Genomic DNA, 14,069 nt, shown 5'->3' with positions numbered 1-14,069 from the left:
TGTTTTGAACTTTACCTAGATATCATCAAGGTGAACATTCTCACTAATTTTCATGAAGATCTCATGAAAAATATGGCCTCTAGAGAGGTCACAAGGTTTTTCTATTTTTATACCTACTGGCCTAGTTTTTGACTGCACGTGACCCAGTTTCGAAACTGACCTAGATATCATTAAGGTGAACATTCAGATCAATTTTCATGAAGATCCATTGAAAAATATGGCCTCTAGAGAGGTCAAAAGATTTTAATAATTTTAGACCTACTGACATAATTTTTGACCGCAGTTGACCCAGTTTCAAACTTGACCTAGATATCATCAAGATGAACATTCAGACCAACTTTCATACAGATCCCATGAAAAGTATGGCCTCTAGAGAGGTCACAAGGTTTTTTTTATTATTTGCCCTACTGACCTAGGTTTTTAAGGCACGTGACCCAGTTTCAAACTTGACCTAAATATCATCAAGGTGAACATTCTGACTAATTTTTATGGAGATCCATTCACAAGTATGGCCTCTAGAGAGGTCATAAAGTTTTTCTATTTTTAGACCTACTGACCTAGTTTTTGACCGCACATGACCCTGTTCCGAACTTGACCTAGATATCATCAAGATGAACATTTAGACCAACTTTCATACAGATCCCATGAAAAATATGGCCTTTAGAGAGGTCACAATGTTTTTCTATTATTTGACCTACTGACCTAGTTTTTGAAGGCATGTGACCCACTTTCGAACTTGATCTTGATATCATCAAGGTGAACATTCTGACCAATTTTCATGAAGATCTCATGAAATATTTGGCCTCTAGAGAGGTCACAAGGTTTTTCTATTTTTAGACCTACTGACCTAGTTTTTGACCGCATGTGACCCAGTTTCGAACTTGACCTAGATATCATCAAGATGAACATTCAGACCAACTTTCATACAGATCCCATGAAAAATATGGCCTTTAGAGAGGTCACAAGGTTTTTCTATTATTTGACCTACTGACCTAGATTTTGAAGGCATATGACCCAGTTTCGAATCTGATCTAGATATCATAAAGGTGAATGTTCTGACCAATTTTCATGAAGATCTTGTGAAATATATGGCCTCTAAACAGCTCACAAGATTTTTCTATTTTTAGACCTACTGACCTAGTTTTTAACCGCATGTGACCCAGTTTCTAACTTGGCCTAGATATCATCAAGATGAACATTCAGACCAACTTTCATACAGATCCCATGAAAAATATGGCCTCCAGAGAGGTCACAAGGTTTTTCTATTATTTGACCTACTGACCTAGATTTTGACGGCAGGTGACCCAGTTTCGAACTTGACCTAGATATCATCAAGGTGAACGTTCTGACCAATTTTCATGAAGATCTTGTGAAATCTTTGGCCTCTAGAGAGGTCACAAGGTTTTTCTATTTTTAGACCTACTGACCTAGTTTTTGAAGGCACGTGACCCAGTTTCAAACTTGACCTAGATATCATCAAGGTGAACGGTCTGACCAATTTTCATGAAGATCTTGTGAAATATATGGCCTCTAGAGAGGTCACAAGGTTTTTTTTATTTTTAGACCTATTGACCTAGTTTTTGACCGCACGTGACCCAGTTTCGAACTTGACCTAGATATCATCAAGGTGAACATTCTGACCAACTTTCATAAAAATCCCGTGAAAATGTGACCTCTAGAGTGGTCACAAGCAAAAGTTTACGCACGCACGAACGACAGACGACGGACGCTGCGTGATCACAAAAGCTCACCTTGTCACTATGTGACAGGTGAGCTAAAAACAGTGTTGTTTTATATTACTTTATAACTTTTGAAAAGCTTTTTAAAATGCTTAAGTTTCATTATATATATAACTAAATTTCTATTTCCTTTCATACATACTAATGTACAGCGAAAATACCACCTACAGATATTATTAGCACTTTGTTTCGAAGCTCTGGGGTTGAGCTTTTAAAATCCCGTGTATCAATGCTTTACGTTGGGCACGTGTATCAATGCTTTATGTTGGGCACGTAAAAGAACCAAAGGAACTGCTTTAGTTCATTTGTATCTCAAAATTCTTCGACTGAAATTATACGACCCGACCGCACTGAAATTTACCAACACGTAGATTTTTAAATTTTAATCATGTTGATGTTGATCCTAAACAATATCTCACTCCAATTACTAGACAATCTAGACATTACCATTACTTAGCTCTGCAAATACCTTCTATCTAATTTGACTACTACAAGTACTCATTCTTCCCCAGAACTGTGGTCCAGAACTGTGGTAGAGTGGAACATCTTACCATCTCATGTAGTCAGTGCTGAAACAATATCTTCGGATTCAAATCAGCACTGGCTGCATCGATGTTCCAACCATAACTACTATATATACTTGCTTTTATCCTGTTTTTAACCCTACTAATATTTCTCTTTTCCTGCACAACAGCTTATGTATGTACATGTTTTACACTTAGGGCTATAAGGTGTTAGGTTTTGCACCTTTTTTTATCACCAAGGCCAGCATTTTTTAATTTTCTGGTTTACGGGAGCGCCGACCCTATTTTTTGACAAAACAAAATATAAATAAAAGTCATTTTCAGTACTTTTATTTTCATTTTACCCGCCGACTGTCCTTAATTGCTGCTGCCAAAAATAAAAGTTTAACTGTATGGTAGAGGTTTTTAATCTAGATCAGTAGACGCATGAAAAATGGCGGCCTGCATAAATGTAAATTGTGTGAAATTAAATTGGAAAAATATACAAGTTTACAGACAATAATTTTTGGAATGAGTTGGCAGAGATAACAAGTGTTGTAAAGAAATTGGATCTGAGTAGAAATAACGGCACCTAAAGCTCAACATTAGGAGTAATCACCTACGTAAAATGGCCTTCACTATCAGTATCAAAGCTGTCCAGATGTTGAAAAATCTGGCGTATCAATGTACAAGATTTGTTGTCTGTATATTATAATTGGACAACAATCGAATTCATGTGGGACTGTCAGAAAAATACCACAATTGATAAAAAGGAAAGAAACCAAAGAAATGGCAAAATGGAAAAGCAAAAGTGAGTATCAACTTGCTAAACATATTTTTTTTACTTTGAAGTCTTGAGGGTTAGAGAAGAAAAACTAACTAATACCACAATTTTCAGTAGTTCTGTTCGAAACAAAGTGCAATTTCGATGTAAAATGACATATCCCTGCAAATGCTTGACAATGCTACATGGGATAAAAGATTCACACTAGTCAAAATAACTGGACCGTCAGATTAACGGTTGTTTAATATTTGTGACGGGCAATCTAATCCAATGGAGATATTGGCCATATATAAAAGATTATCTCAATAGTTCCTAGGATCAAGTTCTAGCCAGGTACTGTAACTCAAAAGATAATTATGAAACATGAAACTCCGAGCAATATATAATTTGTCATGTTCACTTAATAAAGTATACCGACAAAATCTGTAAGAAGACCCTTTGAAAGTATGTTTGGGACAAACATTCAGACACTATATGCCACATGTGCCTTTGACACTGAGGAACACATAATGACATATCCAATAATAAATGTTTTTTCGGACTCATAACTTATTAATTCCAAGTCCCATCTCAGTGAAGAGTCTTATAAATCTCCGATATTGTTGTCTGAACATCGGCTGATAAGGTTGTTATTTTGTACACATTTTAGCTGAACCAAAATTCAGATTGTTTTGACTTGTCGTACAATATCTATAGGTGGCACTGACAGTCAGCAAAATATAAAACAATATTCAACCCACTGAAACTTAACCAAAGCAATTTAATTTTAAAGCCAGTGTCACTGAGTGTGCATAATATTTATCAATTCATAATTTTTCATTCCTAGTATGACAATGCCTATCTTTTAAGACTCCCTCTCCAGCCAATCAATATGCATGTATGCAGGATGCAGACCTAAAGTAGTCATTACATATACCCATTTTAAAGCAGTTTTTATTCATGTTTAAATAATAAATATTATGCAGTGGTCTTACGATATGATAATGTCAACTGTGGTATATGTATACTTAATAATGAGTCTATTTTTACTTCAAAATAGATACATACAAAAACACAGATAGTGCATATCCTAGGTGACTTTGAAAATGGCATTATTCATACAAGCTACACATAAAGAAAACAAAAGTATACTGAGATGATGAGATATAAACCAGTTCAGAATAGGTCATTTGTGAGTGTGTATGCAATTTAAGCTTGCAAGCTTCATTTTCTGTGGTTTACAAAAAATAAAAAAATGTATCCTTTTGGATGTTTTATTTTTATTTATTTGGTCGACTGCTCAAAATTGGGACTTTTATTTTTATTTGTCCCCCCCCCCCGACCCTAATTTTTTGAAAAATCTCCCGTAAACCAGAAAATAAAAAAATGTTGGCCCAAATGTCAGGGAGTACTAGGTGAACTGAGTAGCTTGGTAAACTGGATAGTCTTTCACTTTTTAACTCTCATGCATGGCCAAAATGTATCAGTAATTGAATGAGGCCATTATCATAAAAGAAAAAGAAGAAGAAGGAACTGAATTGTGAATGTAACCTCAAGTGAATAGGTTCTCGTGAATTTTCAATTTTTCTTTTAACAGGCTGGTCACATTGCCCGATCAGGCTTAAAAGCCAAATCAAGCTATTATTGCCCGATCGGGCTTAATTTTATTGAAAGAAGTGTGAAATTATGCCCATATCACACAGAATGACATTGATGGCAATTCTCCAAAGTCCTATACTTGGTACATTTTGACTGAATAAGTATTTTATGAAAAAAATCTTTCAAAAATGTCTTGTTTGATGCGCAGCTATGCTTGAAAATTACCTTTTAATGCATATAAACATGTAACAACTAGCCTAAACAACGATATCTGTGCAAATTATGATATTCACTCAATTTTTTCACTCGGCCACCATCTTGACTTCCGGGTTATGTTATCAAATTTACGACTATTGTAAAATGCATATATCGTCAGCTTCCTTTTGTTTCAATAATTTCTACAGTCTACATAAAAAATATTGGACTGCATATTTTTAATAGGGTATTTCAATAGATGAATAATATATTTCATAAATGATCATTAGAGAGTATACAACTGTTTGTATATATTTATTCTATTCAATAACATTTCAAAAGGAGTAAATTTAAAGAGAATAATGTCAACATCTAATGGCACCCCTCCCTTAAATTATCGAAAGAAAAATCCTATATTTTAAAAATTGGACAGAACTAATAATGATTGCACATGAAACTCATAACAATATATACACAATGTCATATCCAGTCCACTTGATAATTTCCCTACATTCAAAGTTTCATGTGAATTTGATAAAAAGCAAAACATATATGTCAAACAGACGGACATTCTAAGTTAATAAGTCTGCTTGCCTTGGTCTTCAACACTAAACATTTAAAGGTAATTACATGTTGGTTCAGAAATTGTAACAGCCTATGATTAAATCAAATAGAAATGTTAGGGTTTGGGACTTACTCTAGACGCCATATTGAAAAATGCACTGTCTCTTTGAAACACAACCTTGAAATGACATCTATAAGTAATAACATAACAAGAATTATAAGTTGAAAATGCACGAAATTCACTGGACTTACACAATCAATAAGTGAAAGTTATTGGAGTTTAGATATACAACAAAACGGGTTCTAAATGCTTTTATAGTTTATTTCATAAAGAAAATATTTCTACATTTGTTTAATTATCGTTCAATTTAACCAGCAAACTCTCTTAAAATGGTCAGACTCATCAGCTTCAAAGTAAATGTTAATTACAGTAAATAATTTTGGCACAGTCCGTACCAATAGGATAAAACAAAAGGATGCTGACTATGCTTACAATAGTCGCAATTTTTATAACAAAACCCGAAAGACAAGATGGCGGCCTCCTGAAACAAATGAGTAATCATATGAGTAATTGGTACAGGATTTGCACAGATATTGTTGTTTTGGCTAGTTGTTATATGTTTGTATGCATAAAAAAGTAATTTTCAAGTATAGCTGCGCATCAAACAAGATATTTTTTAGATATTTTTTTCATAAATGTACTTATTTAATCAAAATGTACAAAGTTTAGGACTTTGAAGAATCACCGTAAAGTCATTCTGTGTGATATGAGCATAATTTCACACTTCTTTTCATAAAATTTAGCCTGATCGGGCAATCTCTGCTGGTTAGATGATGAGGCAAACATATCAAGAAATCCTACTTTATTTGACAGCGTTTCTGATATCACTCAATCTACGAGAGCAAGCACTACATCCGAACGCGATCTTTCATCTACATTTGACAGCTTCAAGTTCAACACCAGTGGAGTTTTTCATACATCATCTCCCAAACCCACATCTAATATAAACTGTCTAAACCCTAAGAAACCAACTCAAAAGAAGAATCTGAGAATATTGAACATAAACTGTCAGAGTCTATGTCGTAAAGGCAAACAGCTTGAAGCAATCATCGAAGATACAGACCCAGATATCGTCATCTGCACCGAAACATGGCTAGACCCAGACATCAAGTCATCAGAAATACTACCCTTTCAGTTGGAGTATGACATGTTCCGTCGGGACCGACCTGACAGCCTACACGGGGCTGTTCTTATCGCATCAAAGAGACACCTTCAGCTTGGCCAGATCACCAAAAGCAAACAATCTGAACTTATCAGTGCCTCATTCACTGCAGACAAGAAGAAAATTACAGTTGCGGCTTTTTACAGACCACCCAACAAAACAGATGAGGACTATATTTCATCACTTAAGGACGATTTCCTTCAGTTAGTGAAAAAGAACAAAAGAAACATCCTCATAGTAACTGGAGACTTCAACCTTCCAGACATAGACTGGAAAAACCTTGGTATATGCGGTAACCAGTATCCATCAAGAGTCAACCAAGCATTCCTGAATATCATATCCGATTACAACTTCGAACAAATTGTAGACTTTCCAACAAGAAAACAGAATACTCTAGACCTTATACTCACCACACACCCAAGCTTTCAACTACGATGTAAGCCCATACCCTCTATTGGCAACAGTGACCATGACAACGTCCTGTTTGACACAACTATTAATACCAGAAGACCCAAACCACCAAGAAGGAAGATATTTTTATAGAAAAAGGCAGATATTGAGGGTATCCGGGATGATTTATCAGATCTAACTGCCATAGTTGACAATAACAGCTCCAACATAGAAGAACTTTGGCTCAAACTGAAAACAAGAATACATTCATCCATCGAGAAACGAGTACCAACCAAGCAATCATCATCGAGATACACCAACCCATGGATGAATACAGAAATTAAGCGGCTTATCCGAAGAAAGCAGAGAGCCTACAAAAAAGCAAGAAGAACAAGCCAAAAGAGAGATATTGACAGATACAAGAGACTACAGAAAGAAGTTCAGTACCAGATCCGTAGGGCCAACAAGAATTACCTGTTAGACACAGTTAGCCACGACTTCAAGTACAACTCTAAGAAGTTCTGGGCCTATGTGAAAGGTAAAAGACAGGAAAGTACTGGTGTAGCACCCTTAAAAAACAAGGATGGTTTTCTACAGAGTGGCAATGAAGCAAGGGCTAACATCCTGAACGACCAGTTTGTCTCTGCCTTCACCCGAGAAGATACTACCAATCTTCCTGACATGGGAACAAGCAAGACACCATCAATGACAAACATCATTGTTAATTGGAAGGGCGTTCACAAGCTACTCATGAACCTACAGACCAGGAAAGCCACCGGTCCTGATGAAATTCCATCTTTTATCCTGAAGGCAGCAGCTACAGAGCTTGCCACCGCCCTAGCTAAGCTATTCCAACTTTCTCTTGACCTTGGTGAAGTACCCCAAGACTGGCATGAGGCCTCAGTAGAGCCAATTTTCAAGAAAGGCAACCGTCACCAGGCAGCTAATTACAGACCGGTGTCCTTGACGTCTATAACGTGTAACCTGCTGGAGCACATAGTTCACAGCAGCATTATGCAGCACTTTGACAAGTTCCACGTCCTGAAAGACAACCAACATGGCTTCCGCAAGCGGTGCTCCTGTGAAACTCAACTAATTACTACCATCCAGGAAATTGCCTCAAATACAGCTAAAGGGAAACAAGTAGACGTTATTCTACTAGACTTTGCCAAAGCATTTGACAAAGTCCCCCATGCCCGGCTTATGCACAAGCTTGACCACTACGGTGTTAGAGGAAATGCGAAGAGATGGGTTCACTCCTTCTTAACCAACCGCAAACAACAAGTTGTCCTTGATGGTGCCAAGTCAGGAACAGCAGACGTCCTATCCGGCGTTCCACAGGGAACTGTCCTGGGTCCATTGCTGTTTTTAGCATTCATCAATGACCTACCCGATGTTGTCAAGTCATCTTCTACCAAGTTATTTGCCGATGACAGTGCAGTCTACAAGGTGACCGAGAACGACAGTGACAGAGAACTTCTCCAAAAGGACCTATCTGCACTGGAAACATGGGAAGAAAGATGGCAGATGAGCTTCAACCCTACTAAGTGCACTGTCATCAGAATCGCCCCTCGTAACCGAAGGAAGGATGCGTCTCACAGATGATTAAAGACCTCAACTGGGAGTCCCTAGAACAGCGTAGGAAACATAGCAGACTGGTCATGATGTACAAGATACGCAACAACCTTGTAGACATACAGGCTGATGGGATACTCGAGTAAAGCGACTCGTGTACAAGAGGGCAGCACAGGCTATTCCAGGAACGGATCATCGACCAGGCGCTGGATAATTCCTTCTTTCCAAGAACAGTTCGAGATTGGAATCTCCTCCCAGCCAGCACGACATCTGCGCCCTCTCTGGATGCCTTCAGGTCACTCCTCACGGAGTAACCTGACACTTCATCGGATATGACACTGTAAATAGTTTTACCATTTTAACTGGGGAGTTTTTAATTTTTGAGACTAAGCACGCCACCACTCATGCCTAGTCATGTTGAGCTTTAAACGTTCTAGAAAGATCCCAGCTCATTATAAGGAAGAAGAAGAATATATATATCAGATAGTATATCTCTGCAACAAGACCTGATTAGCTTAGAAACCTGGGAGAAGACATGGTCCATGGAGTTCAACCCGGACAAGTGTGAAGTCCTTAGAATTTTTAGAAAGAAAAATCCTGTAGTCTACCCCTACAAACTTCACAACATAGAGTTAAAAACTTGTGAGGCAGCTAAATACTTAGGCATAACCATTTCCAAAGATCTAAACTGGTCCAAACACATTGACAGTATCACTTCCAAAGCAACTTCCACTCTTCGCTTCATACAACGAAATGTCAAAACTGATAATAAAAAGGTCAAAATTGCTGCCTATAACACCTATGTCCGCCCTCAACTTGAGTACTGTTCAAGCGTCTGGCATCCTTGGCAAAAAACCCTCACTAGCAAAGTCGAAAATGTCCAAAGGTCAGCTGCTAGGTACGTCATGTATGACTACAGTTACACCAGTAGTGTTACACAAATGCTGAAAACCTTAGAATGGAATACACTCCAATATAGAAGGTTACACAATTCATTAGTAATGTTTTATAAAATAAGGACCCAGACAGTTGCAGTCGACCAATCTCATCTTATTCCAACTAGAAACCTAAATTACTTAATCCCCATGTCTCACACTCAGTACTTTTCTAACTCCTACTTCCCTAGGACCATCCGACTCTGGAACTCCCTACCAACTCATGTTAAATCTAGCCCCAGTCTCAGTATCTTTAGAGAGAGGCTGGCGGTGGTCAGTATGTAATTCTGTTGCCTCTGTCCCATTTTAACTGTAGCATACTGTCTTTTTTAGCTTTTATTCTTTTAACATTGTAACATATCAGTTCTTTAACAACTGTTTCTCTGACAGCGCCGCCCAGTGATAGTCGGAAATCGACGGTTGGGTGAAAGATGTAGATGTAGATGTAGATGAAGAAGATCTGTGACCAGCCTGTTTAACTTTAAGTAGTGAATTGTTTCTTTGTAATATTAATAATATAGTAAGAACTTGGAGCTCACTTAGCGGCTTTGCCTTATTTATTATTAAATGTACTGATCCATACCTCTACTGGCTCTAGACACTTCCTTAAAATACATAATTTGTAAAAAAATACAGAAGCTGTCAGAATACCCTTAACAACAAGAGTCAAGAACAATTATCATGTAAACATCAATAAACAATTCTTACCCATATGAAGTAAGAACGACCTTGTTAGCAACAATGATGAAGAAAGATGACAATCCATAGAACAACGCGGCCGAAAGTTTTGCAACAAGCGAGTGCTCCTCTTCCATCTTCTCAGTTTCACTGTCACTGACCGTATCGGTGTCAGGCATTGTTTTCTAAACACGTTGTGACATTTACCACAAGCTATTGCAACGGCTGTCGTAAAATACTGGAACGGGAAAAGCTATAATTTCGGACTTAATTTGCGAGAGTCTATGTTGATAACATTTTTGCGAATATATTTTTTTTCTAAAGTGCAGATTTTAAAGAAACTTCTGACAGTTGTAAATAAACATACGACCTATAATATTTTGAAATAAAATGTATGTGCTCGTTTTTTAGCAAGCAAGACATTTCGACCCCAAAACATTTCAACCCCAGCTCCTTGGACATTTCGACCCCATGCAATGCTATACCTGAAAACATCTAAGAATGCCGTCATTATTATAATTATTAAGCTTTAATCTATAGATAACTGAGCAATTTCAAAATGTAATATTAACTGCTTATTTACCAATTTTGCATGCCTTTTTACACCCTTTCTCGTTCATATTACTAATACCGCTCATTTGTTTTTGTACCATTTAGTCTCAGTGGGCAGCGGCACTAAGTGAAGATAACATATCATCTGTGTCTAACACCTTGTTCATGTGATTTGTCTTCTGTGTATTTCCAAAACATGCATCTCTTCTTATTCTCCATTATCTTATGTTTGACTTGTATAAAGTCAACATACATAAACTCAAACTATGACCAAAATAAAACACAAGTAGGAACAATTTTCACGTCCGATGACAACAGGACCGAAACATCATCCTGCATCGCCTCCCTCAGTAAAGTTATGAAAAACAGACACATACTGGATAAACATCACAAGAGTAAAAAATTATACATATTCGTTCTCCTGATAAATCAATCCTCAAATGTTGAGTCCAACCCAGGCCCCAAGTCATCTATGTCTGAAACCCAGGATTTCCTGTGTGGCTATTGCACAGAAGAAGTCACCTGGAGCCAGAGTGGGATCTACTGCGAGGGTTGTGACCAATGGTACCATGCGTCATGTCCGGGGATAGGTGACAGCATATACGAAAAACTCTCCGATTCTCGGCTTGTCTGGTTGTGTTTGCGCTGTGGTCTCCCTAACTATTCTGGACGTCTGAATGACTCATTGAATACTCTAGCAGGTACCAACAGCTTTTCTGTTACAGTACAGCATTCCTCTGATATCACACCTGACCATCACATATCAGATCCCAAAAACATCTCGGAACATACTAAATCACCAAACAGATCATACCATCATATGAAACTTAAATTTACATCAACGCCTAAAAATACTAAAACCATACCACAACCTCATGAAAAAGCTAAAACAAATGATAACAGTATCCCATATAAAGTAAACACGGGAAAAGTTAATGATGAACGTGTAACCATTTTGAATATAAATTGCAGATCAATAAGAAATAAAATCCAGAATTTCACCTTCTATTAAACCAGATAAAACCTGATGTCATCGCGTTCACTGAAACACGGTTGAAACCAGATATTTGTTCTTCTGAAATTTTTCCCGAAGATAACCAATTTCAAGTTTTTAGAGATGATAGAACCAGTGGTAAAGGGGTGTGGTGTAATGTTAGCTGTTTCCAATAGATTTGTTTGTGAGGAACAACCTGACTTAAAGACTGATCCAGATTGTAACATAGTATGGACAAAATTAAACATTCCAGGGGTCAAAACTATCTACTTATCAGCATTTTACAAACCTCATGAAAATGATCAAAATAGTCTGTTGTCCTTGTGGAACTCTCTACAGAATGTATCTAGAAATAGTATAGTTTGGATACTAGGCGATTTAAACATGCCTGATATAGATTGGACGTCTGGTACAGTTAGGGATTCTTGTAAATTTAAATCATTATATGAACAATTTTTGGAAAATCTTACAAATTTCAACCTGGATCAGGTAGTAAAATAACCCACAAGAGAAAACAATGTTCTTGATTAATTCTTGACAAATCAACCTTCTCAAGTTCATTCTACCAAAATATTACCCAGTCTTGGATCGTCAGATCGTAATACTGTCTTTCATGAAATGAATATTAAAATTGGTAGACCTCGTCAAGTAAAACGTGAAATCAAACAATTTAAAAAAGCCAACTGGGATTCATGCAAGTCTGATCTCAATGAATACTTTAAAAATGTTTTTGTTAAACTCTCATCTAATGACCCAAACACACTGTGGGAAAAATTTAAAAATAAAGTCAATGAGCTATCAAGTAAATACATACACACCAAAATGACTAAACCCATAAGTGATCTTCCCCGGGTAACAAAAAAGATCATCAAAATGATACATAAAAGAGATAAACTACACACTAAATGTAAAAACGCTAAAGGAAAAGAACATTATAGCAAAATGAGACAGCGACTTACTATTCTTAAAGCCACCATTCAAAGGGAAATACGCAATTCATACTGGGAATATTTAGAATCGGTAATCTTTTCTAATGACTCAGAGACTGGTAAAAACAAAAAGTTCTATTCTTTTGTGAAACACTTAAAAACAGACAATCATGGTGTAGCACCCTTAAAATCTGAAGGTAAAACTTATACCAAACCATATGATAAAGCAACAATTGTAAACAAACAATTTGAATCTGTTTTCTCAAAACCTAAACCAGTCAGTCTTAAACAACTTTGTGAATTAAATCTTTTTGAAAGTGACAAAATTCAGCAAGTAAATAAAATGACCGATATAGATATAAATGTAGAAGGTGTTTTGAAAATGCTCAAGGATCTGAATCTAACAAGGCGTCTGGTCCGGATCAGCTGTCACCAAGATTACTTAAAGAACTTTCTCTCGAAACAGCTCCTTTTCTCACTAAATTTAAAGTCTTCCAGAACTCATTGAGAACTGGTATAGTTCCAGAGGACTGGAAAACTGCTATCGTTGCACCTGTATATAAAAATGGTCCTAAATATAAAGCTAGCAACTATCGGCCAATCTCCTTGACATGAATAGCCTCCAAACTAATGGAGCATATCATGGTCTCTAACATCATGCGCCATCTCGACAGTAACAATCTTCTCACACCTTTCCAACATGGCTTCCGTTCCAAACATAGCTGTGAGACTCAAATATAATCCTTTACACAAGAAATGTTTGACAATCTCCAATCTGGAAAACAAACAGATCTCATTGTAATGGATATCTCGAAAGCTTTCGACAAGGTCGATCATCAACTTCTTCTCTATAAACTCATGATGACTTTAGTTGGAAAAAACATATTGAAACTACATCTTCAAAAGCTGATAACACTCTCAGATTCATAAAAAGAAATGTACAATGAAATAACCGTAATATCAAAGAAACTGCCTATAAAACATACGTCCGCCCACAATTAGAATACTGTAACACCATATGGCATCCATGGCAGAAAAACTTAGCATATGAGATAGAAAAGGTACAAAGAGCTGCAGCCAGATATGTTATGAATGATTACTCATACCAAAGCAGCTTAACATCAATGCTTGAAATTCTTAAATGGCAGACATTATAACAGAGAAGAATACATGCATCTTTAATTATGTTGTATAAAATATCACACAACCTCGTCTCTGTAGATCATAACCACCTGACAGCCTCTAGAAATTTAAACTTTTTCATTCCAAGAACACAATATCATATGAACTCCTTTTCCCCCCGCACGATCAGATACTGGAACGCCTTGTCTTATAACATCAAGGACAGTGTGAACCTTCAGTGCTTCACATCTGACCTAAACCCGCATATGTACTAATGTCATAATCCTGTTTTTATTTTTAACAAAGCT

At 36.8% G+C, this 14,069-nt stretch overlaps 1 protein-coding gene across 1 annotated transcript in view; it reads right to left on the bottom strand.

The window, feature by feature from the left end:
* LOC123525299 (UDP-N-acetylglucosamine/UDP-glucose/GDP-mannose transporter-like) overlaps positions 1-10,367 on the bottom strand; it is a 74,451-nt gene extending 64,084 nt beyond the window's left edge. Inside the window, exon 1 of the mRNA XM_045304238.2 lies at positions 10,195-10,367. Coding sequence (XP_045160173.1) covers positions 10,195-10,343 — 149 coding nt within the window. The 5' untranslated portion in view covers positions 10,344-10,367. The remainder of the gene's footprint in view (positions 1-10,194) is intronic.
* Between the last annotated feature and the right edge of the window lie 3,702 nt (positions 10,368-14,069).

Source organism: Mercenaria mercenaria, chromosome 3, assembly GCF_021730395.1.
Source record: "Mercenaria mercenaria strain notata chromosome 3, MADL_Memer_1, whole genome shotgun sequence".
Lineage (NCBI taxonomy): Eukaryota > Metazoa > Mollusca > Bivalvia > Venerida > Veneridae > Mercenaria > Mercenaria mercenaria.
The sequence above is the reverse complement of the archived record's forward strand: the minus strand, read 5'-3'. Positions and strand labels throughout refer to the sequence as shown.